This window comes from Mytilus trossulus, chromosome 3 (assembly GCF_036588685.1).
Source record: "Mytilus trossulus isolate FHL-02 chromosome 3, PNRI_Mtr1.1.1.hap1, whole genome shotgun sequence".
Classification (NCBI taxonomy): domain Eukaryota; kingdom Metazoa; phylum Mollusca; class Bivalvia; order Mytilida; family Mytilidae; genus Mytilus; species Mytilus trossulus.
In genome coordinates, this window is record NC_086375.1 from 81,881,800 (window position 1) to 81,907,412 (window position 25,613).

Here is a 25,613-nt window from a genome sequence, read left to right on the forward strand (position 1 = left end):
TTCTATTATGTATCAGGTATGTTCTAGGATGTAAGAGAGGTCCCATTGGCAATCATACCACATCCCCTTCTATTATGTATCAGGTATGTTCTAGGATGTTAGAGAGGTCCCATTGGCAAGCATACCACATCCCCTTCTATTATGTATCAGGTATACTCTAGGATGTTAGAGAGGTCCCATTGGCAAGCATACCACATCCCCTTCTATTATGTATCAGGTATGTTCTAGGATGTTAGAGAGGTCCCATTGGCAATCATACCACATCCCCTTCTATTATGTATCAGGTATACTCTAGGATGTTAGAGAGGTCCCATTGGCAAGCATACCACATCCCCTTCTATTATGTATCAGGTATGTTCTAGGATGTTAGAGAGGTCCCATTGGCAATCATACCACATCCCCTTTTATTATGTATCAGGTATGTTCTAGGATGTTAGAGAGGTCCCATTGGCAATCATACCACATCCCCTTTTATTATGTATCAGGTATGCTCTAGGATGTTAGAGAGGTCCCATTTGGCAATCATACCACATCCCCTTCTATTATGTATCAGGTATGTTCTAGGATGTTAGAGAGGTCCCATTGGCAAGCATACCACATCCCCTTCTATTATGTATCAGGTATACTCTAGGATGTTAGAGAGGTCCCATTGGCAATCTTACCACATCCCCTTCTATTATGTATCAGGTATGTTCTAGGATGTTAGAGAGGTCCCATTGGCAATCATACCACATCCCCTTCTATTATGTATCAGGTATGTTCTAGGATGTTAGAGAGGTCCCATTGGCAATCATACCACATCCCCTTCTATTATGTATCAGGTATGTTCTAGGATGTTAGAGATGTCCCATTTGGCAATCATACCACATCCCCTTCTATTATGTATCAGGTATACTCTAGGATGTTAGAGAGGTCCCATTGGCAATCTTACCACATCCCCTTCTATTATGTATCAGGTATGTTCTAGGATGTTAGAGAGGTCCCATTGGCAATCATACCACATCCCCTTCTATTATGTATCAGGTATGTTCTAGGATGTTAGAGAGGTCCCATTGGCAAGCATACCACATCCCCTTCTATTATGTATCAGGTATACTCTAGGATGTTAGAGAGGTCCCATTGGCAATCATACCACATCCCCTTCTATTATGTATCAGGTATGTTCTAGGATGTTAGAGAGGTCCCATTGGCAATCATACCACATCCCCTTCTATTATGTATCAGGTATGTTCTAGGATGTTAGAGAGGTCCCATTGGCAATCATACCACATCCCCTTCTATTATGTATCAGGTATGTTCTAGGATGTTAGAGAGGTCCCATTGGCAAGCATACCACATCCCCTTCTATTATGTATCAGGTATGTTCTAGGATGTTAGAGAGGTCCCATTGGCAATCATACCACATCCCCTTCTATTATGTATCAGGTATGTTCTAGGATGTTAGAGAGGTCCCATTGGCAAGCATACCACATCCCCTTCTATTATGTATCAGGTATACTCTAGGATGTTAGAGAGGTCCCATTGGCAAGCATACCACATCCCCTTCTATTATGTATCAGGTATACTCTAGGATGTTAGAGAGGTCCCATTGGCAATCATACCACATCCCCTTCTATTATGTATCAGGTATGTTCTAGGATGTTAGAGAGGTCCCATTGGCAATCATACCACATCCCCTTCTATTATGTATCAGGTATGTTCTAGGATGTTAGAGAGGTCCCATTGGCAATCATACCACATCCCCTTCTATTATGTATCAGGTATGTTCTAGGATGTTAGAGAGGTCCCATTGGCAATCATACCACATCTCCTTCTATTATGTATCAGGTATGTTCTAGGATGTTAGAGAGGTCCCATCGGCAATCATACCACATCTCCTTCTATTATGTATCAGGTATGTTCTAGGATGTTAGAGAGGTCCCATTTGGCAATCATACCACATCCCCTTCTATTATGTATCAGGTATGTTCTAGGATGTTAGAGAGGTCCCATTGGCAATCATACCACATCCCCTTCTATTATGTATCAGGTATGTTCTAGGATGTTAGAGAGGTCCCATTGGCAATCATACCACATCTCCTTCTATTATGTATCAGGTATGTTCTAGGATGTTAGAGAGGTCCCATCGGCAATCATACCACATCTCCTTCTATTATGTATCAGGTATGTTCTAGGATGTTAGAGAGGTCCCATTGGCAATCATACCACATCCCCTTCTATTATGTATCAGGTATGTTCTAGGATGTTAGAGAGGTCCCATTGGCAAGCATACCACATCCCCTTCTATTATGTATCAGGTATACTCTAGGATGTTAGAGAGGTCCCATTGGCAATCATACCACATCCCCTTCTATTATGTATCAGGTATGTTCTAGGATGTTAGAGAGGTCCCATTGGCAATCATACCACATCCCCTTCTATTATGTATCAGGTATGTTCTAGGATGTTAGAGAGGTCCCATTGGCAATCATACCACATCCCCTTCTATTATGTATCAGGTATGTTCTAGGATGTTAGAGAGGTCCCATTGGCAAGCATACCACATCCCCTTCTATTATGTATCAGGTATGTTCTAGGATGTTAGAGAGGTCCCATTGGCAATCATACCACATCCCCTTCTATTATGTATCAGGTATACTCTAGGATGTTAGAGAGGTCCCATTGGCAATCATACCACATCCCCTTCTATTATGTATCAGGTATGTTCTAGGATGTTAGAGAGGTCCCATTGGCAATCATACCACATCCCCTTCTATTATGTATCAGGTATGTTCTAGGATGTTAGAGAGGTCCCATTGGCAATCATACCACATCCCCTTCTATTATGTATCAGGTATACTCTAGGATGTTAGAGAGGTCCCATTGGCAAGCATACCACATCCCCTTCTATTATGTATCAGGTATGTTCTAGGATGTTAGAGAGGTCCCATTGGCAAGCATACCACATCCCCTTCTATTATGTATCAGGTATGTTCTAGGATGTTAGAGAGGTCCCATTGGCAATCATACCACATCCCCTTCTATTATGTATCAGGTATGTTCTAGGATGTTAGAGAGGTCCCATTGGCAATCATACCACATCCCCTTCTATTATGTATCAGGTATACTCTAGGATGTTAGAGAGGCCCCATTGGCAATCATACCACATCCCCTTCTATTATGTATCAGGTATGTTCTAGGATGTTAGAGAGGTCCCATTGGCAATCATACCACATCCCCTTCTATTATGTATCAGGTATGTTCTAGGATGTTAGAGAGGTCCCATTGGCAATCATACCACATCCCCTTCTATTATGTATCAGGTATGTTCTAGGATGTTAGAGAGGTCCCATTGGCAATCATACCACATCCCCTTCTATTATGTATCAGGTATGTTCTAGGATGTTAGAGAGGTCCCATTGGCAATCATACCACATCCCCTACTATTATGTATCAGGTATGTTCTAGGATGTTAGAGAGGTCCCATTGGCAATCATACCACATCCCCTTCTATTATGTATCAGGTATGTTCTAGGATGTTAGAGAGGTCCCATTGGCAATCATACCACATCCCCTTCTATTATGTATCTGGTATACTCTAGGATGTTAGAGAGGTCCCATTGGCAATCATACCACATCTCCTTCTATTATGTATCAGGTATGTTCTAGGATGTTAGAGAGGTCCCATTGGCAATCATACCACATCCCCTTCTATTATGTATCTGGTATACTCTAGAATGTTAGAGAGGTCCCATTTGGCAATCATACCACATCCCCTTCTATTATGTATCAGGTATGTTCTAGGATGTTAGAGAGGTCCCATTGGCAATCATACCACATCCCCTTCTATTATGTATCAGGTATGTTCTAGGATGTTAGAGAGGTCCCATTGGCAATCATACCACATCCCCTTCTATTATGTATCAGGTATGTTCTAGGATGTTAGAGAGGTCCCATTGGCAATCATACCACATCCCCTTCTATTATGTATCAGGTATACTCTAGGATGTTAGAGAGGTCCCATTGGCAAGCATACCACATCCCCTTCTATTATGTATCAGGTATGTTCTAGGATGTTAGAGAGGTCCCATTGGCAAGCATACCACATCCCCTTCTATTATGTATCAGGTATGTTCTAGGATGTTAGAGAGGTCCCATTGGCAATCATACCACATCCCCTTCTATTATGTATCAGGTATGTTCTAGGATGTTAGAGAGGTCCCATTGGCAATCATACCACATCCCCTTCTATTATGTATCAGGTATACTCTAGGATGTTAGAGAGGTCCCATTGGCAATCATACCACATCCCCTTCTATTATGTATCAGGTATGTTCTAGGATGTTAGAGAGGTCCCATTGGCAATCATACCACATCCCCTTCTATTATGTATCAGGTATGTTCTAGGATGTTAGAGAGGTCCCATTGGCAATCATACCACATCCCCTTCTATTATGTATCAGGTATGTTCTAGGATGTTAGAGAGGTCCCATTGGCAATCATACCACATCCCCTTCTATTATGTATCAGGTATGTTCTAGGATGTTAGAGAGGTCCCATTGGCAATCATACCACATCCCCTTCTATTATGTATCAGGTATGTTCTAGGATGTTAGAGAGGTCCCATTGGCAATCATACCACATCCCCTTCTATTATGTATCAGGTATGTTCTAGGATGTTAGAGAGGTCCCATTGGCAATCATACCACATCCCCTTCTATTATGTATCTGGTATACTCTAGGATGTTAGAGAGGTCCCATTGGCAATCATACCACATCTCCTTCTATTATGTATCAGGTATGTTCTAGGATGTTAGAGAGGTCCCATTGGCAATCATACCACATCCCCTTCTATTATGTATCAGGTATGTTCTAGGATGTTAGAGAGGTCCCATTGGCAATCATACCACATCCCCTTCTATTATGTATCAGGTATGTTCTAGGATGTTAGAGAGGTCCCATTGGCAATCTTACCACATCCCCTTCTATTATGTATCAGGTATGTTCTAGGATGTTAGAGAGGTCCCATTGGCAATCATACCACATCCCCTTCTATTATGTATCAGGTATGTTCTAGGATGTTAGAGAGGTCCCATTGGCAATCATACCACATCCCCTTCTATTATGTATCAGGTATGTTCTAGGATGTTAGAGAGGTCCCATTGGCAATCATACCACATCCCCTTCTATTATGTATCAGGTATGTTCTAGGATGTTAGAGAGGTCCCATTGGCAATCATACCACATCCCCTTCTATTATGTATCAGGTATGTTCTAGGATGTTAGAGAGGTCCCATTGGCAATCATACCTCATCCCCTTCTATTATGTATCAGGTATACTCTAGGATGTTAGAGAGGTCCCATTGGCAATCATACCTCATCCCCTTCTATTATGTATCTGGTATACTCTAGGATGTTAGAGAGGTCCCATTGGCAATCATACCTCATCCCCTTCTATTATGTATCAGGTATGTTCTAGGATGTTAGAGAGGTCCCATTGGCAATCATACCACATCCCCTTCTATTATGTATCTGGTATACTCTAGGATGTTAGAGAGGTCCCATTGGCAATCATACCACATCCCCTTCTATTATGTATCTGGTATACTCTAGGATGTTAGAGAGGTCCCATTGGCAATCATACCACATCCCCTTCTATTATGTATCAGGTATGTTCTAGGATGTTAGAGAGGTCCCATTGGCAATCATACCTCATCCCCTTCTATTATGTATCTGGTATACTCTAGGATGTTAGAGAGGTCCCATTGGCAATCATACCACATCCCCTTCTATTATGTATCAGGTATGTTCTAGGATGTTAGAGAGGTCCCATTGGCAATCATACCACATCCCCTTCTATTATGTATCAGGTATACTCTAGGATGTTAGAGAGGTCCCATTGGCAATCATACCACATCCCCTTCTATTATGTATCTGGTATACTCTAGGATGTTAGAGAGGTCCCATTGGCAATCATACCACATCCCCTTCTATTATGTATCAGGTATGTTCTAGGATGTTAGAGAGGTCCCATTGGCAATCATACCACATCCCCTTCTATTATGTATCAGGTATACTCTAGGATGTTAGAGAGGTCCCATTTACAATCATACCACATCCCCTTCTATTATGTATCAGGTATGTTCTAGGATGTTAGAGAGGTCCCATTGGCAATCATACCACATCCCCTTCTATTATGTATCTGGTATACTCTAGGATGTTAGAGAGGTCCCATTTGGCAATCATACCACATCCCCTTCTATTATGTATCAGGTATGTTACAAGGATGTTAGAGAGGTCCCATTGGCAAGCATACCACATCCCCTTCTATTATGTATCAGGTATGTTCTAGGATGTTAGAGAGGTCCCATTGGCAATCATACCACATCCCCTTCTATTATGTATCTGGTATACTCTAGGATGTTAGAGAGGTCCCATTGGCAATCATACCACATCCCCTTCTATTATGTATCAGGTATACTCTAGGATGTTAGAGAGGTCCCATTGGCAATCATACCACATCCCCTTCTATTATGTATCTGGTATACTCTAGGATGTTAGAGAGGTCCCATTGGCAATCATACCACATCCCCTTCTATTATGTATCAGGTATACTCTAGGATGTTAGAGAGGTCCCATTGGCAATCATACCACATCCCCTTCTATTATGTATCTGGTATACTCTAGGATGTTAGAGAGGTCCCATTGGCAATCATACCTCATCCCCTTCTATTATGTATCTGGTATGTTCTAGGATGTTAGAGAGGTCCCATTGGCAATCATACCACATCCCCTTCTATTATGTATCTGGTATACTCTAGGATGTTAGAGAGGTCCCATTGGCAATCATACCTCATCCCCTTCTATTATGTATCTGGTATACTCTAGGATGTTAGAGAGGTCCCATTGGCAATCATACCACATCCCCTTCTATTATGTATCAGGTATGTTCTAGGATGTTAGAGAGGTCCCATTGGCAATCATACCACATCCCCTTCTATTATGTATCAGGTATGTTCTAGGATGTTAGAGAGGTCCCATTGGCAATCATACCACATCCCCTTCTATTATGTATCAGGTATGTTCTAGGATGTTAGAGAGGTCCCATTGGCAATCATACCACATCCCCTTCTATTATGTATCAGGTATGTTCTAGGATGTTAGAGAGGTCCCATTGGCAATCATACCTCATCCCCTTCTATTATGTATCAGGTATACTCTAGGATGTTAGAGAGGTCCCATTGGCAATCATACCTCATCCCCTTCTATTATGTATCTGGTATACTCTAGGATGTTAGAGAGGTCCCATTGGCAATCATACCTCATCCCCTTCTATTATGTATCAGGTATGTTCTAGGATGTTAGAGAGGTCCCATTGGCAATCATACCACATCCCCTTCTATTATGTATCTGGTATACTCTAGGATGTTAGAGAGGTCCCATTGGCAATCATACCACATCCCCTTCTATTATGTATCTGGTATACTCTAGGATGTTAGAGAGGTCCCATTGGCAATCATACCACATCCCCTTCTATTATGTATCAGGTATGTTCTAGGATGTTAGAGAGGTCCCATTGGCAATCATACCTCATCCCCTTCTATTATGTATCTGGTATACTCTAGGATGTTAGAGAGGTCCCATTGGCAATCATACCACATCCCCTTCTATTATGTATCAGGTATGTTCTAGGATGTTAGAGAGGTCCCATTGGCAATCATACCACATCCCCTTCTATTATGTATCAGGTATACTCTAGGATGTTAGAGAGGTCCCATTGGCAATCATACCACATCCCCTTCTATTATGTATCTGGTATACTCTAGGATGTTAGAGAGGTCCCATTGGCAATCATACCACATCCCCTTCTATTATGTATCAGGTATGTTCTAGGATGTTAGAGAGGTCCCATTGGCAATCATACCACATCCCCTTCTATTATGTATCAGGTATACTCTAGGATGTTAGAGAGGTCCCATTTACAATCATACCACATCCCCTTCTATTATGTATCAGGTATGTTCTAGGATGTTAGAGAGGTCCCATTGGCAATCATACCACATCCCCTTCTATTATGTATCTGGTATACTCTAGGATGTTAGAGAGGTCCCATTTGGCAATCATACCACATCCCCTTCTATTATGTATCAGGTATGTTACAAGGATGTTAGAGAGGTCCCATTGGCAAGCATACCACATCCCCTTCTATTATGTATCAGGTATGTTCTAGGATGTTAGAGAGGTCCCATTGGCAATCATACCACATCCCCTTCTATTATGTATCTGGTATACTCTAGGATGTTAGAGAGGTCCCATTGGCAATCATACCACATCCCCTTCTATTATGTATCAGGTATACTCTAGGATGTTAGAGAGGTCCCATTGGCAATCATACCACATCCCCTTCTATTATGTATCTGGTATACTCTAGGATGTTAGAGAGGTCCCATTGGCAATCATACCACATCCCCTTCTATTATGTATCAGGTATACTCTAGGATGTTAGAGAGGTCCCATTGGCAATCATACCACATCCCCTTCTATTATGTATCTGGTATACTCTAGGATGTTAGAGAGGTCCCATTGGCAATCATACCTCATCCCCTTCTATTATGTATCTGGTATGTTCTAGGATGTTAGAGAGGTCCCATTGGCAATCATACCACATCCCCTTCTATTATGTATCTGGTATACTCTAGGATGTTAGAGAGGTCCCATTGGCAATCATACCTCATCCCCTTCTATTATGTATCTGGTATACTCTAGGATGTTAGAGAGGTCCCATTGGCAATCATACCACATCCCCTTCTATTATGTATCAGGTATACTCTAGGATGTTAGAGAGGTCCCATTGGCAATCATACCACATCCCCTTCTATTATGTATCTGGTATACTCTAGGATGTTAGAGAGGTCCCATTGGCAAGCATACCACATCCCCTTCTATTATGTATCAGGTATGTTCTAGGATGTTAGAGAGGTCCCATTGGCAATCATACCACATCCCCTTCTATTATGTATCAGGTATGTTCTAGGATGTTAGAGAGGTCCCATTGGCAATCATACCTCATCCCCTTCTATTATGTATCAGGTATACTCTAGGATGTTAGAGAGGTCCCATTGGCAATCATACCTCATCCCCTTCTATTATGTATCTGGTATACTCTAGGATGTTAAAGAGGTCCCATTGGCAATCATACCTCATCCCCTTCTATTATGTATCAGGTATGTTCTAGGATGTTAGAGAGGTCCCATTGGCAATCATACCACATCCCCTTCTATTATGTATCTGGTATACTCTAGGATGTTAGAGAGGTCCCATTGGCAATCATACCACATCCCCTTCTATTATGTATCTGGTATACTCTAGGATGTTAGAGAGGTCCCATTGGCAATCATACCACATCCCCTTCTATTATGTATCAGGTATGTTCTAGGATGTTAGAGAGGTCCCATTGGCAATCATACCTCATCCCCTTCTATTATGTATCTGGTATACTCTAGGATGTTAGAGAGGTCCCATTGGCAATCATACCACATCCCCTTCTATTATGTATCAGGTATGTTCTAGGATGTTAGAGAGGTCCCATTGGCAATCATACCACATCCCCTTCTATTATGTATCAGGTATACTCTAGGATGTTAGAGAGGTCCCATTGGCAATCATACCACATCCCCTTCTATTATGTATCTGGTATACTCTAGGATGTTAGAGAGGTCCCATTGGCAATCATACCTCATCCCCTTCTTTTATGTATCTGGTATGTTCTAGGATGTTAGAGAGGTCCCATTGGCAATCATACCACATCCCCTTCTATTATGTATCTGGTATACTCTAGGATGTTAGAGAGGTCCCATTGGCAATCATACCTCATCCCCTTCTATTATGTATCTGGTATACTCTAGGATGTTAGAGAGGTCCCATTGGCAATCATACCACATCCCCTTCTATTATGTATCAGGTATACTCTAGGATGTTAGAGAGGTCCCATTGGCAATCATACCACATCCCCTTCTATTATGTATCTGGTATACTCTAGGATGTTAGAGAGGTCCCATTGGCAATCATACCACATCCCCTTCTATTATGTATCAGGTATGTTCTAGGATGTTAGAGAGGTCCCATTGGCAATCATACCACATCCCCTTCTATTATGTATCTGGTATACTCTAGGATGTTAGAGAGGTCCCATTGGCAATCATACCACATCCCCTTCTATTATGTATCAGGTATGTTCTAGGATGTTAGAGAGGTCCCATTGGCAATCATACCACATCCCCTTCTATTATGTATCAGGTATACTCTAGGATGTTAGAGAGGTCCCATTTACAATCATACCACATCCCCTTCTATTATGTATCAGGTATGTTCTAGGATGTTAGAGAGGTCCCATTGGCAATCATACCACATCCCCTTCTATTATGTATCTGGTATACTCTAGGATGTTAGAGAGGTCCCATTTGGCAATCATACCACATCCCCTTCTATTATGTATCAGGTATGTTACAAGGATGTTAGAGAGGTCCCATTGGCAATCATACCACATCCCCTTCTATTATGTATCAGGTATGTTCTAGGATGTTAGAGAGGTCCCATTGGCAATCATACCACATCCCCTTCTATTATGTATCTGGTATACTCTAGGATGTTAGAGAGGTCCCATTTGGCAATCATACCACATCCCCTTCTATTATGTATCAGGTATGTTCTAGGATGTTAGAGAGGTCCCATTGGCAATCATACCACATCCCCTTCTATTATGTATCAGGTATGTTCTAGGATGTTAGAGAGGTCCCATTGGCAATCATACCACATCCCCTTCTATTATGTATCAGGTATGTTCTAGGATGTTAGAGAGGTCCCATTTGGCAATCATACCACATCCCCTTCTATTATGTATCTGGTATACTCTAGGATGTTAGAGAGGTCCCATTTGGCAATCATACCACATCCCCTTCTATTATGTATCAGGTATGTTCTAGGATGTTAGAGAGGTCCCATTGGCAATCATACCACATCCCCTTCTATTATGTATCAGGTATGTTCTAGGATGTTAGAGAGGTCCCATTGGCAATCTTACCACATCCCCTTCTATTATGTATCAGGTATGTTCTAGGATGTTAGAGAGGTCCCATTGGCAATCATACCACATCCCCTTCTATTATGTATCTGGTATACTCTAGGATGTTAGAGAGGTCCCATTGGCAATCATACCACATCCCCTTCTATTATGTATCAGGTATGTTCTAGGATGTTAGAGAGGTCCCATTGGCAATCATACCTCATCCCCTTCTATTATGTATCTGGTATACTCTAGGATGTTAGAGAGGTCCCATTGGCAATCATACCACATCCCCTTCTATTATGTATCAGGTATGTTCTAGGATGTTAGAGAGGTCCCATTGGCAATCATACCACATCCCCTTCTATTATGTATCTGGTATACTCTAGGATGTTAGAGAGGTCCCATTTGGCAATCATACCACATCCCCTTCTATTATGTATCAGGTATGTTCTAGGATGTTAGAGAGGTCCCATTGGCAATCATACCACATCCCCTTCTATTATGTATCAGGTATGTTCTAGGATGTTAGAGAGGTCCCATTGGCAATCATACCACATCCCCTTCTATTATGTATCTGGTATACTCTAGGATGTTAGAGAGGTCCCATTTGGCAATCATACCACATCCCCTTCTATTATGTATCAGGTATGTTCTAGGATGTTAGAGAGGTCCCATTGGCAATCATACCACATCCCCTTCTATTATGTATCTGGTATACTCTAGGATGTTAGAGAGGTCCCATTGGCAATCATACCACATCCCCTTCTATTATGTATCAGGTATGTTCTAGGATGTTAGAGAGGTCCCATTGGCAATCATACCACATCCCCTTCTATTATGTATCAGGTATGTTCTAGGATGTTAGAGAGGTCCCATTGGCAATCATACCACATCCCCTTCTATTATGTATCAGGTATGTTCTAGGATGTTAGAGAGGTCCCATTGGCAATCATACCACATCCCCTTCTATTATGTATCAGGTATACTCTAGGATGTTAGAGAGGTCCCATTGGCAATCATACCACATCCCCTTCTATTATGTATCAGGTATGTTCTATGATGTTAGAGAGGTCCCATTGGCAATCATACCACATCCCCTTCTATTATGTATCAGGTATACTCTAGGATGTTAGAGAGGTCCCATTGGCAATCATACCACATCCCCTTCTATTATGTATCAGGTATGTTCTAGGATGTTAGAGAGGTCCCATTGGCAATCATACCACATCCCCTTCTATTATGTATCAGGTATGTTCTAGGATGTTAGAGAGGTCATGTCACAGATTTGTTGCTGTTAACTTTTGATGTCAGTTCATAATGGTTTTTTTTGGTGATCATGTTTTTCGTTATATTGAGAAAAAAATAGAAATATCTATTCCTTTCTATAATAGATGTTCACTTTGCAGGTCCAACTTTATATGGCTTGGCTAGTAGTGGAGCAATGGGTGATACTAACATACAAATGATTGAGTGCCTTGTATTTAGTTCCATAATAGTTGCTGTAGATCCAGTGGCTGTAAGTACTGTTTGGTGTATATGACATAAATTATTGAGAAAATCACTCTGTCTATGAAGAATGGTAATAAAAGTTCACAAAAAGCAATCAAAGATCTGCCATTCATCAATACCCAATTCTACAAATAATGGTTTTAGATTCTAGGTCACAGCATCCTTTTTATACCTTAGAAAAAAATATGACACTTTTAAATATTTAGCTTTGAATCATGCTTTGTTATTGTTTTACTCTAATTTTTTTTTGGACATTTTAGGTTCTTGCCATTTTCCAAGAGATTGGAGTTAATAATGTGCTGTATTTTCTGGTGTTTGGGGAATCTTTATTAAACGGTGAGTCTTTACTAAATTTATGTGATAGTGGTCTGGATAACTCATGATACAAGCCCTAATTCTGATTTCTAAACAAACATATGTTCTAATTAAATGGTATTTTGAACAAATCGAAATGGATATTTTTTGGGGTAAAATCATTCTTCAAAGTAAGTTTGCCATTTTTAGTCCAATCAAAATGGCTACCTTTCTAATGTGTCTTATAGATTCCCTTCAAAGTTCAAAGGTTCTGATTTTTAGCTCACCTGGCCTTTTCTCATCACTTGGCGTCCGTCGTCGTCGTCGTTAACAATTTTTCAAACATCTTCTCCTCTGAAACGACTGAATGGATTTGAATGAAACTTAGCATGATTGTTCCTTAGTATATCCTGCACCAAATGTGCGCTTCGATTTTTGATCCGTCAAAAAACATGGCCGCCGTTACTTAAAATAGAACATAGGGGTCAAATGCAGTTTTTGGCTTATATCTCAAAAACGAAAGCATTTAGAGCAAATCTGACATGGGGTAAAAATGTTCATTAGGTCAAGATCTATCAGCCCTGAAATTTTCAGATGAATCAAACAAACCATAGTTGGGTTGCTGCCACTTAATTGGTAATTTTAAGGAAATTTTGCAGTTTTTGGTCATTATCTTGAATATTATTATAGATAAAGATAAACTGTAAACAGCAAAATTGATCAGCAAAGTAAGATCTACAAATAAGTTAATATGACCAAAATTGTCAACTGACCCCTTAAGGGGTTATTGTCCTTTAATGACAATTTTTCACAATTTGTTCATCATATTTGCTAACTTTAAAAAATCTTCTCCTCTGAAACTACTGAATGGATTTGGTTAAAACTTAGCATGATTGTTCCTTAGATTATCCTGCACAATGTGTGTGCTTTGATTTTTGATCTGTCAAAAACATGGCTGCCGTTACTTAAAATAGAACATAGGGGTCAAATGCAGTTTTTGGCTTATATCTCAAAAACGAAAGCATTTAGAGCAAATCTGACTTCAGGTAAAAATGTTCATTAGGTCAATATCTATCAGCCCTGAAATTTGCAGATGAATCAAACAACCAATTGTTGGGTTGCTGCCACTTAATTGGTAATTTTAAGGAAATTTTGCAGTTTTTGGTCATTATTTTAAATATTATTATAGATAAAGATAAACTGTAAATAGCAAAAATGATCAGCAAAGTAAGATCCACAAATAAGTTAATATGACCAAAATTGTCAATTGACCCCTTAAGGGGTTATTGTCCTTTAATGACAATTTTTCACAATTTGTTCATCATATTTGCTAACTTTAAAAAATCTTCTCCTCTAAAACTACTCAACTAAATTCAACCAAACTTCAACTGAATGATCAGTAGGGTGTATAAAATAAAGTTTGTGCTTTATTTTGTATTTCGTCAAAAAACATGGCCGTCATGGCTAAAAATAGATCACAGGGTAAAATGCAGTTTTTGGCTTATATCTCAAAAACTCCAGCATTGAGAGCAAATAAGACAAGAAGTTAAAGTATTTATCAGCTCAAGGTCTACCTGTCCTGTAATTTTCAGCCGAATTGGGTAACTGGTTTTACAGGTATAATGCCCCTGAATTGATGATTTTAAAGAAATTTTGCAGTTTTTGGTTATTATCTTGAATACTATTATAGATACAGATAAACTGTTAATAGCAAAAATGTTAAGCAAAGTAAGATCTACAAATAAGTCAATTTGACCAAAATTGTCAATTGACCCCTTAAGGAGTTATTGCCCTTTAAAGACTTTTTTCACAATTTGTTCATCATGTTGACTTACTTTAAAAAATCTTCTCCTTTGAAACTGCTGTATCAATTTCAGCCAAACTTAGGCTAAATGAGTTTCAGAGTATCTAGTATAAATTTTATATTTCATTTCCTTGTATGTCAAGAAACATAGCTCCTATGGCTAAAATAGAAAATAGGAGAAAATGATTTTTTTTTGCTTTTGAAGAAAATAGGACGATTCAAAGAACATTTAAATAAATTGAAAAGCCAAAATAATCATTGATGAGAGATTTAACCAAACAATTAAGGTGAGCGATTCAGGCTCTTGTTTTTATTAGAATTGAAATAATTCTATCATGCCATGTTCTATATTATATTTCATAACATTTTAAGCTTATGCTTGATATAAAGATATTGACTAATTCAATGCCTACCCATGTTAAATGGTTATACTGGGCATTGCATGAAGAAATTATTTCTTAAGTGAGAGATTTTTTCCATTAAATTTACAGATTTTTTCTTTGTACCTGAGTTATAAAGATGCTAAAGTGAGCTCACTAAATACTGTTGCTTTACTCCTAAGACAGACAATTGCTCATCAGAACTCTTCATGTTCAAAGAACATACATTGCATATTGATCTAAAGGTCATTGTGGTTTATATCCACCATTTACACAAGGATTCTATTAGTATTTATGAGATGAGTTTGACCATTACAATTTGTAAACACCAATCTTGTATTTCTTCTCGAGTATATCTAACTGATGACCGGTGCTTATCTGACTTAGATATCTCAAGGTTGTCACATGATTGTCCTTTAGTAGTCATATTGCATGACAATCATAATAAATAAGCAAAAATGAGGAATATTGACTCTGTTTACAGGGAATTTATCACATGATAAAGAAGTGTTTTTTTATGTGAGACATTGATTATTTTTGAGTTCACCCTTGATTCTATTGACAAATAAATATGAAGGTTAGAATGTTGTTATCTAAAATAGGGTTTGTGAAGGAAAATTTCTCCATTGATATTTGATATCAAAAGACCTTGTTTGAAAATGCCTTTGTTCAAATTTACATGAAAATAAGGAAATGAATAATAAAAACAATAAGGTCTTTCCTAGCATAAGTGGAAATACCTTTGTATAAAATTCTAGGAGTAATAGACCTATTAACTTCATATTCGTTTCCAGTATTAAAATATACAAACAAATAAAGTCTGTATTTAGTTCAGATGTTCTCATGTAAACCTGTTAATTTACCAAGTTTGATGCATTTGATATAAGGACTAACAATTCCATATTAACATTTTATATTAACTTTAAATTTTACTATATCTATAGGTAATAATTTTGCCAAAGCATCACTAAAGTGCCAATAATTCTAAAAAGGCACTTCTGGTGCAGTAAGATTGCTACCATTTATGTTGTCAGAGAACATTGGCATATCAATCATATTACATTAACACAGAATCTAATTTTTACGGGGGAAAAAATAATTTCAACAGATTATTCAGTACATGATATAGAAATTAATGTTATAGTACTAGTTATAAAGGTTGTTTAAAGGAGTTGACTTCTGTGCAAGTTCAGTCTCTAAGGCACAAACTGAAAATATGATTTTATTTTTGCTGTTCAGAAGTTTAGTCCTTAAAAAAAGGAAAAGAGGCAAAAATATGGCCAGTATTTGACAGATTGAAAAAGAGAAATAGAATGGATCAGATCAAAAAAGCCTTAATGCATCGTTAAAAATACTGAAATTCTGGTATGCTGTCCACGTATCCTGACATCAACATTTCTATTTCTCAACAAATTCTTTCATTTTGTACAAAGTATGGTATGATAATGCCCCATTGGGTGTGGAATAGACTTGTTATTTCAATTTAGGTCACTTAAGGTCAAAGGTCAAGTCACATCACTATGCCAAAGGTCATAGCAGAAATTGAAATTTGTGCAAATTTTTATGCCCCACCTACGATAGTAGAGGGACATTATGTTTTCTGGTCTGTGCGTCCATTTGTCTGTCTGTCCCACTTCAGGTTAAAGTTTTTGGTCAAGGTAGTTTTTGATGAAGTTGAAGTTCAATCGACTTCAAACTTTGTACACATGTTCCCTTTGATATGATCTTTTTAATTTTAATGCAAAAATTAGAGTTTTTACCCCAATTTCATGGTCCACTGAACATAGAAAATGATAGCGCGAGTCGGGCATTCGTGAACTGGGGACACATTCTTGTTTTATCATCAAATTACATTTTTGGTCTGTATGTCAAAGGTCGAGGTCACTTTCTTTTTTTTTCTCTTATTTTATAAAGATTGACAGAAGACTTTACAATTGTTATATCCAAAATAAAACAAAAAGTTTCAAAAAAACATCAGTTACAACAACCAATATGCAACTCTGTTTATGGTACATAACCAGATTGAATATGAACTTTTACAATAAAAATTGCATTGGATTTTTTTCATAGATTTGGTAGCATCAATGTAGTCAAGGAAGTGCTATTGAATATCACATTTTCCTAATCTGTAAGCCAAGCTGGCTTTGTAGAAGCCCCAACAGAGATGTGTATTATTTATATGTTATCTTTCGTTTTGTGGTTCAAATTCCCTTTGAAATGCTGAGATTGTAGTTTCAGGAGATCAATGCAATCAATTGTATTCAAATGGCAAAACATCTTTATTTTCTTGACATAATTAAGGAGTTTAAATGTAGCATCAGATGATAACCATATATATTACAGAATATTTCATTTTTAGTTGTTAAAAGTGTCAATACAATAGTTTGAAATGTCAATACAATCGTTTTAAGTAAATGTTGCACTTGATATCATTCATTATAAGTATGACAGTGAACAAGTCATGTTGATTGTTTTCTTTATTGACTGTGGAATGTAGGGTTAATAGCAGATCATTATGGACTTATTCTGTAAAGTACACACTCCATCAACAGTTATTTAAGTTAGGCACGTTTATAGTTGATTTGTTTTGAATTGACTGTAAATATAATTGTGATGATTAAGCATCACAACACAAATGTCACACATTCCAGATTCCTTTTATGCAAAATTTTACCCTTGAAGCAAAAAGTCAGACAGGTCAGAAATTTATGTTTCTAGGCAATTTGCCAAAGCTTTAATTATGTGGCTTTCATGACTGTAAACTGGAATCAAATTCTGTTCAGCTGACAAAATTTTACCGCTGACCAATAATCAATCACTTCCACATTATCGTAGTAACTAGATTTCGTGTGAAAACCATGGTGATTACATTGATAGTAAATTGAATTTGCCAATAAACTGAACTTGGAACTTGTGTTCTGAAAGATACTGTAATCTTCATAAGTTTTATCATTACAAAGAAGCAATTAGTATTAATGGCAGAACATTATGAACAAAGCCAAGAAACATTTGTACAGGTCTTACCAGATTCTGTTATTGTTTTTATATTGTCACATCAGCTAGGGACATCTGAGTGTCACAGTTTTATATTCAATTTTCTTCAGTTAATTGAGATAGACAGTATTGACAAGTTATGGATAGTATATAGTGTTTTAAATGTTTTCTTCCAATAGAATATTAGTCTTTAAGAAATTTTTCAAGATAACAAACATTACAAAAATAAGAACAAGTTATTTGTTTATTTTGTTGTTTTTTAGAGTTTTTTTTAATCCTACAAAAAATGACATAATGAATAAAAAAATGGCAGGTGCTTTGACTCCAATCATGAATGAGTGAGCGTTGCAAGTTTTTGTCTCCAAAGGTTTTGGTTCTCTCTGGGCAAAACTGCTTCCTCCACCTATAAAATTGGAAAACATGAAATAGACAATAAATCCATTGATAATTTGTCAAAATCTTATTGGTTTGCTGTAGATTGGAAATATTAAAACGCTTCTAGTATTTGTTACATTTAATTTCTTTTTCTTCTTGTTACCAGTCTGATAATTTGTAATCGTACCTCTAATTTTCTATTGTTTTTTTATATGTCATGTTGCAAAATTTCAGAAAAAAAGGGGGGATGAGAGGTTTGATCTTAATCAGACTGACATTTTACAGAAATTCAGTGTTATTAAAACGATTATCTTCCCTTTCATTCAATGTAATGAAATAACCTATCTTATTTCAGATGCTGTGACTGTAGTCATATACAACACAATGAAAACATTTAATCTGATGGAACCAGAAATTCCTGTTTCTGAGGTTTGTGATAGATACCTAATAAATATATATCAGATGTCCTTGACGTCATTTTCATGGTTCAGAAACTACTTTAAATAAAAAAAACTGTTAAGTTTTTTAGCAACTGAATGTTTTTTCCAAGTGAAATATAATAACTTTATTTGGTTTTACAAGCTCCTTGCCATGTCTGCATGACCATCAGAATGGGTTCACTTGACCTTGACCTCATTTCATGGATCAGTGATCAAGATTAAGTTTTCATAATTAAAGAAAGATTGTTACCTTAGCTTTTGGCTTCCACTGAAAAAAAATCTTTAGATGAAATTTAAATGCAGATGGTAGTAAGTTAACTTAAAATTTGTATGTCTCTTGTTGGTTTGCATAAGGGATTTATTTTAAATCTTTTTCAGGTATTTTTAGGCATCGTAAGTTTCTTTGTTGTAAGTTTTGGCGGTATTGCTATTGGTGTATTGTTTGGTATGATAACAGCAGTAATCACCAAATATACAGAGCATGTGAGAGGTAAGTGTTAGTTAGCTTCTTATGTTGTTTGATTTTGACTGTTTATTTGGTCTTTATATAACCTTATTAGTGTAATATGAAGTAAATTTACTGAGTGCATCAGAATATTATTTATATACATAAGAAGTTATAACAAGTTTCATCTTAATATAAAAGAGTAATTCTCCCTTTTATTATCGTTTATTATTCATATTTCTTTAAAGAATAGGAACAATTTCGGGAAAATATTATGTACATGTTCTTAAAATTCTTTTTCTTTTTAAAGTTTTCTTAAAAGTTATTTTTGCAGAGAAATTCCAATCCCATTGATATATCTTGTTATAGCTGGTATCAATCAAATGTTTCCCAAGAGAATTTAATTTCCATGACAAAGAAAACTTTCTGATGAATATCATTTTACAGACATGCTGTGACCTTCCATGGAAAACATATTGTGAAACATGTATAGAATGATTAAGAGAAATTATCAAAAATGAATAGTTCATTTATAACTCTGTCATTCTGAAATATTGTCATATTCACTCAATTCTTATTGATACATTGATATATGATACAATTTCTTCAGGAATAGCTGACAATCTTACTACAGAAATATGGTCTTGATTAAATCATTGATAATATATCAATCAATTAGAACAGGGAATAATGTTGTTTCAATCAATTAGTTAGCTGTGACCAGATATAATATCTGGATGTATGTACTGGTAGGCACCTCAGTTCTTTGGAGCTTTGATCCTAATTGTCAATCTCAAAATTATGAAGATAATATAGTGTGAAACTCACTGAGTAAACTCCTCTTAAGTAATATGATTGATGACCTTGATAACTGTCACGCAATGATTGCACTGTTAAAATAAAACATTCACCCTTAATGTATCTTTTAAAAACATATGATAAGAATATAAAGAGGAAAATGAATGAGCTAATTTTGATAGGTTGCTGTTATCTCTTTCCACTGTTTAAAAAATGAAACTTCCATTTCTTTTTTGAAAGATTGTGGTATTCATAAACGAGTAGATATTGATGAAATATTTATGGATTCTTCACAGAATTATGTTTCACATGTCTATTCTGATAAAATATTTGTCAATTTAGTCTTAAAAGTTTTGCACAGAATCAAGGTGAGCTAAACGGTTCCCTGAGGAACCACTAGATCACATTTTTTTTGGTAATTTTTAATGATGTTTATCTGTTTTGTTTTGTAGTGATAGAACCATTATCAGTATTTGTGTTGGCCTACATGTCATATCTCATGGCTGAACTCTTTCATTTCTCAGGAATTATAAGGTAAATGTAGTTCTATTGGACGAATCTAACATTCTTATTGTAACACACTTGAATGTTCAGTATTGTCTACTTATAACTTTTACAAATTGGCAGTCATTTTGTCATGATTAAATAACTCTGAAATTTTACAGAAAAGTGTTCAGAAAAAAATCATGATATTGGATTTATATAAAAAATATTAATACGTTAAGAGACCATGGCAAATAAATGAAATTTAAGACAAATTACATAATTTAATTGAATTTATTTCCATTCACAATTTATTATACTGAATCTAACATGCAATCACTTTACTGAATAACTGCTACAGAGTTTGACGTAATGGTAATATAGTTGATATTTAAGAATTCACGTCACAGAATTACAGAAATTGCAATTAAGGCATCTACACTATGATAAATCATGTGATCAATAAAGCTATCAGAATAGAAGTACAAATGTCGTGACTACAGCTGACTAGAGCGAACAAACTTTAGAAACAGTGACTAATTAGCTAGTTACAGTATAGGGTCAATTTTAGAACACAATTTATTATGGTGCACCAATATCCAACATTTCTAGCCATGAGCAAACAGGCTTATAAGCTAGTTACAGTAAAGGGTCAGTTTAAGAACACGATTTATTATAAAGCACTAACATGCAGCCTTTCTAACCACGACTTCAGTTTGTATGATTCTGATACCTCAATAATATTGTATTCATGAAAATACTTCACATCCTAAATAAAGCCTATAGAATATGGAAAAGATGTAATTTAAAGAAGAATCTTTGACAGGTTCAATTTAGTATTCATTTCTCTTCCCATTCTGCTAGTATTCAGCTTAGCATTAATCATTGTATCTGCAGCATGTTAGTCAGATATTTATAATTCAATTTACTCTATGGTATATATATAAATGGTAATTCTGATTGTCAGGTTGTTTTGACATGAATAAGAGGAGATTGTTTTAATGGGCCAGCAACCCAACAATGCAAAATAAACCAAAAAACATCTTCAACTTAACATCGAGAAACTTAAACATTGTTAAAGATCCACCAACAACAACAATTTCTACATAGAACCTTATTATGTAAGAGTTATGTTGTATTGGCCATAGGTACAATCCACAGTAAACATGTGACCCTAGACTTTGTGCTGATACTCCTATACCTCACATCATATATAAATAAAGACTTAAAATTGTCTGGTATTTTTTTGTTGGGTTTCTGTATCATTAACATATACCTCAAATCTGTTTGTATTAATAACTGTAGCTCAAAAGTATGTCTATATAATTCAATGTATTCTATTTTACAGCCTTATAGCATGTGGACTAACACAGGCACAGTATGCATTCCACAATATATCTACAAAGTCTCATACAACTGTTAAATACTTCAGTAAAATGCAAAGGTATGCTATAGTTTGATACAGATTTAAGGTAAATATGGTAATATTTTGTCAGTAAAGACAAATTTTTTGTTAGGTGAAAAATGCTCAGCTCACAAGACTCCAGAGGGTCAAGTGGGCTTTTTTCCTCACTAGTCTTACTTCATGCATCATCTTCTAACTTTCACAATTTTTTTCACCTCAACTATGTTGTCAATCCAAACAAATTTTGCTCACAATCATCCTTTGGCTATCCAGTTCAAAAATGTGTATCCAAGTCCCTGCCTGCCAACAAACATGACCCGCAAGGCTGAAAATAGAGCATACCAATTTAATATGAATGAAATAAATTGGATGGCTACATCTTATTTGATTATTTTGTTTACATGTATATATATAATTTATCTTGATATTTCTTCTTGTTTTGCAGTTCCATCAGTGATTGTATAATATTTGTATTCCTGGGTATAGCTCTGTTTAAGAACGGAATGTTTGAACTTAAAAACTGGAATCCATGGTTTATTATATGGACGCTTGTCCTCTGTTTACTGTATAGATTTTTAGGTGGGTATATAATCCTTAAGAATTTAACTAAGAGTTTTGACTGGACTTCGTAACATTTTATTTGTGGGCGACTTTTTGGGGAGGATTATAATTTATATGAAAGCAGGAGTCAAAATAAATATATGAAATATTTTTTTATAAGATGTTTTGTGAAATCAATTGCTGTAGACAAGCTAAAAAACTGAACTTTTTGTGTTATGCATATTGAATATTCCTTCCAATAACTTCAGAGTATTTTTTTTATAAGATTGCTTGGGGAAATTTTCATTGTGAAGCAATGTATTTTTGTTTGATTTGTGTCATCCCAGACAATTTATCAATCTGAAGCATTGTATTTTTGTATGATAGCTGTCATCCTGGAGAATCTTATTCATCAATTTGTATGAGGAGATAAAAAATGGGTCACTTTTTACCATACCAATTCATTTAGTGACTTTATTCACCAGTCATGTCTAAATAAGAAGTAATTTAATATTCAATGACAGTGACATCAGTAATTAATAGAAATGGTTCACCAGAGAATTATTTTATCAGGCGGACAGATTCTCATTGATTTAGAAGATTTCAGACATAGATTTTACCATCAACATTTTAAAATTGGTTAACGTATTCACTGAAAATTAGTTAAATTAGTTTCTTAAATGTCAAAAATTTCTTCAGACATTAATTTGACATTAAATTTGTACTGGTATTTGATTTTCTTTGCATAAGGACTTTTAGCTTTTAGACTGAAGATGGGCCATTAATTATTCATGAAGTTTGTTATGAAACAGTCATTTCATGTTTCGATAAAACCAATAAGTTTATTAAAACATAATAAGACACAGTAATCAAAGTAAGACATTTAATTTTGAGCAATTATAGCATTGGATTTCTGGCATTTGCAATTAATCCAAAAATATTTTGAAAATGACGATATGGTAAAAGTAAGGCTTTGAAGTCTTAAACTTGATTTCAAAATCAGACTTTATCATGTCATATCTTAAACAAGAATTTACAATCGATCAATGCATATTTAGTTTTAAGTAGACTTATTCTCTGTCCAGGGTTTGATAATTTCTAATACATGGTATTTTTCCAGTTTTTAGGCATTTGTCCAGTTTAAGTTCTGATTTTTATTTATTTACTTCTGGCAAGACCCTTCAACAAAAATAATTTGTTATAAATAGTTGATAATATTTAAATAGGTTGGAAAAACTACAGTTCATTTTAGTTTAATAGAGTTTTTTTCTCTGGTTGACAAACTGACTAATTTACCACTAATTGATTTTCAATATGGCTACAGAAGGAGGCATTTGTGGCTCACAAAAATATCTTGTTTCAGTTCATAAGTAATAAGTCAAATGCATTAGGTCTTAACAAATCAATGCAGGATTTACATGTTGTTTGTTGACAGGTTCTTAACAAATCAATGCAGGATTTACATGTTGTTTGTTGACAGCCATCTACTCTAGAATTCAAATTATTTTATGATTGAATTGAATTTTGTGATTTTCATTATTACAACCTATATTTTTTATGTACAGAAGGGGCCTGTGGAGGCAGTTGAATGAGATATATTTTGAATGTTTTTCTTTTTTTATTTCAGTTGTATTATTATTGACTTTCTTTGTAAACAAGTCCAACAGAGTCCGAAGAATTGGTTTTGATGAACAATTTATCATGGTAGGTTATTTAATTGTTTGTTGTATGTAAATGATATAGCTATACCAGAAGTACAATCAGTAAGGTTGGAATGTGGTACCAATGGCGGTAATGAACTGATGTTCTTTTTCAATATCCATAAAAACATTGTCTTGGTTCCCATACTAAACACATTTACTTGGACTTCATACAAATCAAGTAATGTAAAATGAAATAAGGAGATGTAGTGAGATTGCTTATGAGACAATTATCCACTACAGTTAAGGGGGCTCGTGGGTCTAAATCTAAATTTTATTTAATATAGGATTTTGCTATATTTTTGTATAAATGAACTTTATCTTATACTTAATAGAAAAAAGAAATAAAAAAATGGGGTTACCGTTCATTTAATCTTACAATCTGCCTTCGAAAGAATCATTATTTTTGTTAATGTCCTATTTTTCTGTTGAACTAATAGGAGAAATAGAGGTAATATTGAAATAAAAAAAGAACTATATTACAGAAATCGCTTGAATTTTACAATTATTTAGTTTATGTACAGCTTATTTGAAAACAACAATAAAAAATATAGGTCACCGATGAGTTAAAAAAGATATTTCAATTTTAATGCCAAAAAATGACATTTTTGCACCAAAGGGAGATAATTTGGAGCTTTTTCGATGATATCTATATTTTAAAAGTCACCTGGGGCCAACACAAATTGATTTTTTGGAATGATTTTTGTACCATATGATAAAAGAACAACTACTTAAGGTAGTAAATAAAATTTTATTGAAAAATAAATGTTTTAATATTTTCTCAGAATCCCACAGGCCTCCTTAAAATGAAGAGGAAGTAAGCAATTGTATGTCACAGTAGGGCCTTGAACAATGAGGAAAAAACCATACAAAAGTGGGACTTGAAAATGTGAAACTATTCAAATATCAAAAAATAAAATTGACATCTTCTCAATTTTATATGAGTTAATTTACCTTTTCCATTTGCTAAAGCAAGTTTGAAAATTGTCCCATTCACTACATCAAGCATTTATTAATAAAAGTGAATTACTTTTAAAATGACTGAAAAATTAGAAATAAAATTCGAATAACTGTTTAGGGTCCCTTGACAAAGAACATGCATATTGAGGACAAGAACATGGTAATGTAATATGAATCAAGTGATGTAGTATCTAAATCAATGAGCCAGAAAACCAGGACAAAATATAATAAGACATTCAGCTGTGATCAACATTTGACAAATATACTATATGCCATGTTGTAATAATTGGGCTGTATTATTTCAGGCTTATGGTGGACTAAGAGGTGCTGTAGCTTTTTCTTTAATGGATCTACTGAAAGCAGAGAATTTACCCAAAGAAATGTTTACTACAACGTTAATGGTTCTTATTTTCTTTACAGTGTTTGTACAGGTATGTTATTT

The 25,613-nt window shown here is 35.8% G+C and overlaps 1 protein-coding gene across 2 annotated transcripts in view; it reads left to right on the forward strand.

The window, feature by feature from the left end:
- LOC134712605 (uncharacterized) overlaps positions 1 to 25,613 on the forward strand; it is a 61,183-nt gene that overhangs the window by 23,450 nt on the left and 12,120 nt on the right. For both annotated transcript variants that reach the window (XM_063574326.1, XM_063574327.1), the window contains 9 exons: positions 12,451 to 12,560; positions 12,814 to 12,889; positions 18,756 to 18,829; positions 19,219 to 19,330; positions 20,536 to 20,617; positions 21,915 to 22,010; positions 22,417 to 22,550; positions 24,139 to 24,215; positions 25,477 to 25,602. In XM_063574326.1, coding sequence (XP_063430396.1) covers positions 12,451 to 12,560; positions 12,814 to 12,889; positions 18,756 to 18,829; positions 19,219 to 19,330; positions 20,536 to 20,617; positions 21,915 to 22,010; positions 22,417 to 22,550; positions 24,139 to 24,215; positions 25,477 to 25,602 — 887 coding nt within the window. The remainder of the gene's footprint in view (positions 1 to 12,450; positions 12,561 to 12,813; positions 12,890 to 18,755; positions 18,830 to 19,218; positions 19,331 to 20,535; positions 20,618 to 21,914; positions 22,011 to 22,416; positions 22,551 to 24,138; positions 24,216 to 25,476; positions 25,603 to 25,613) is intronic.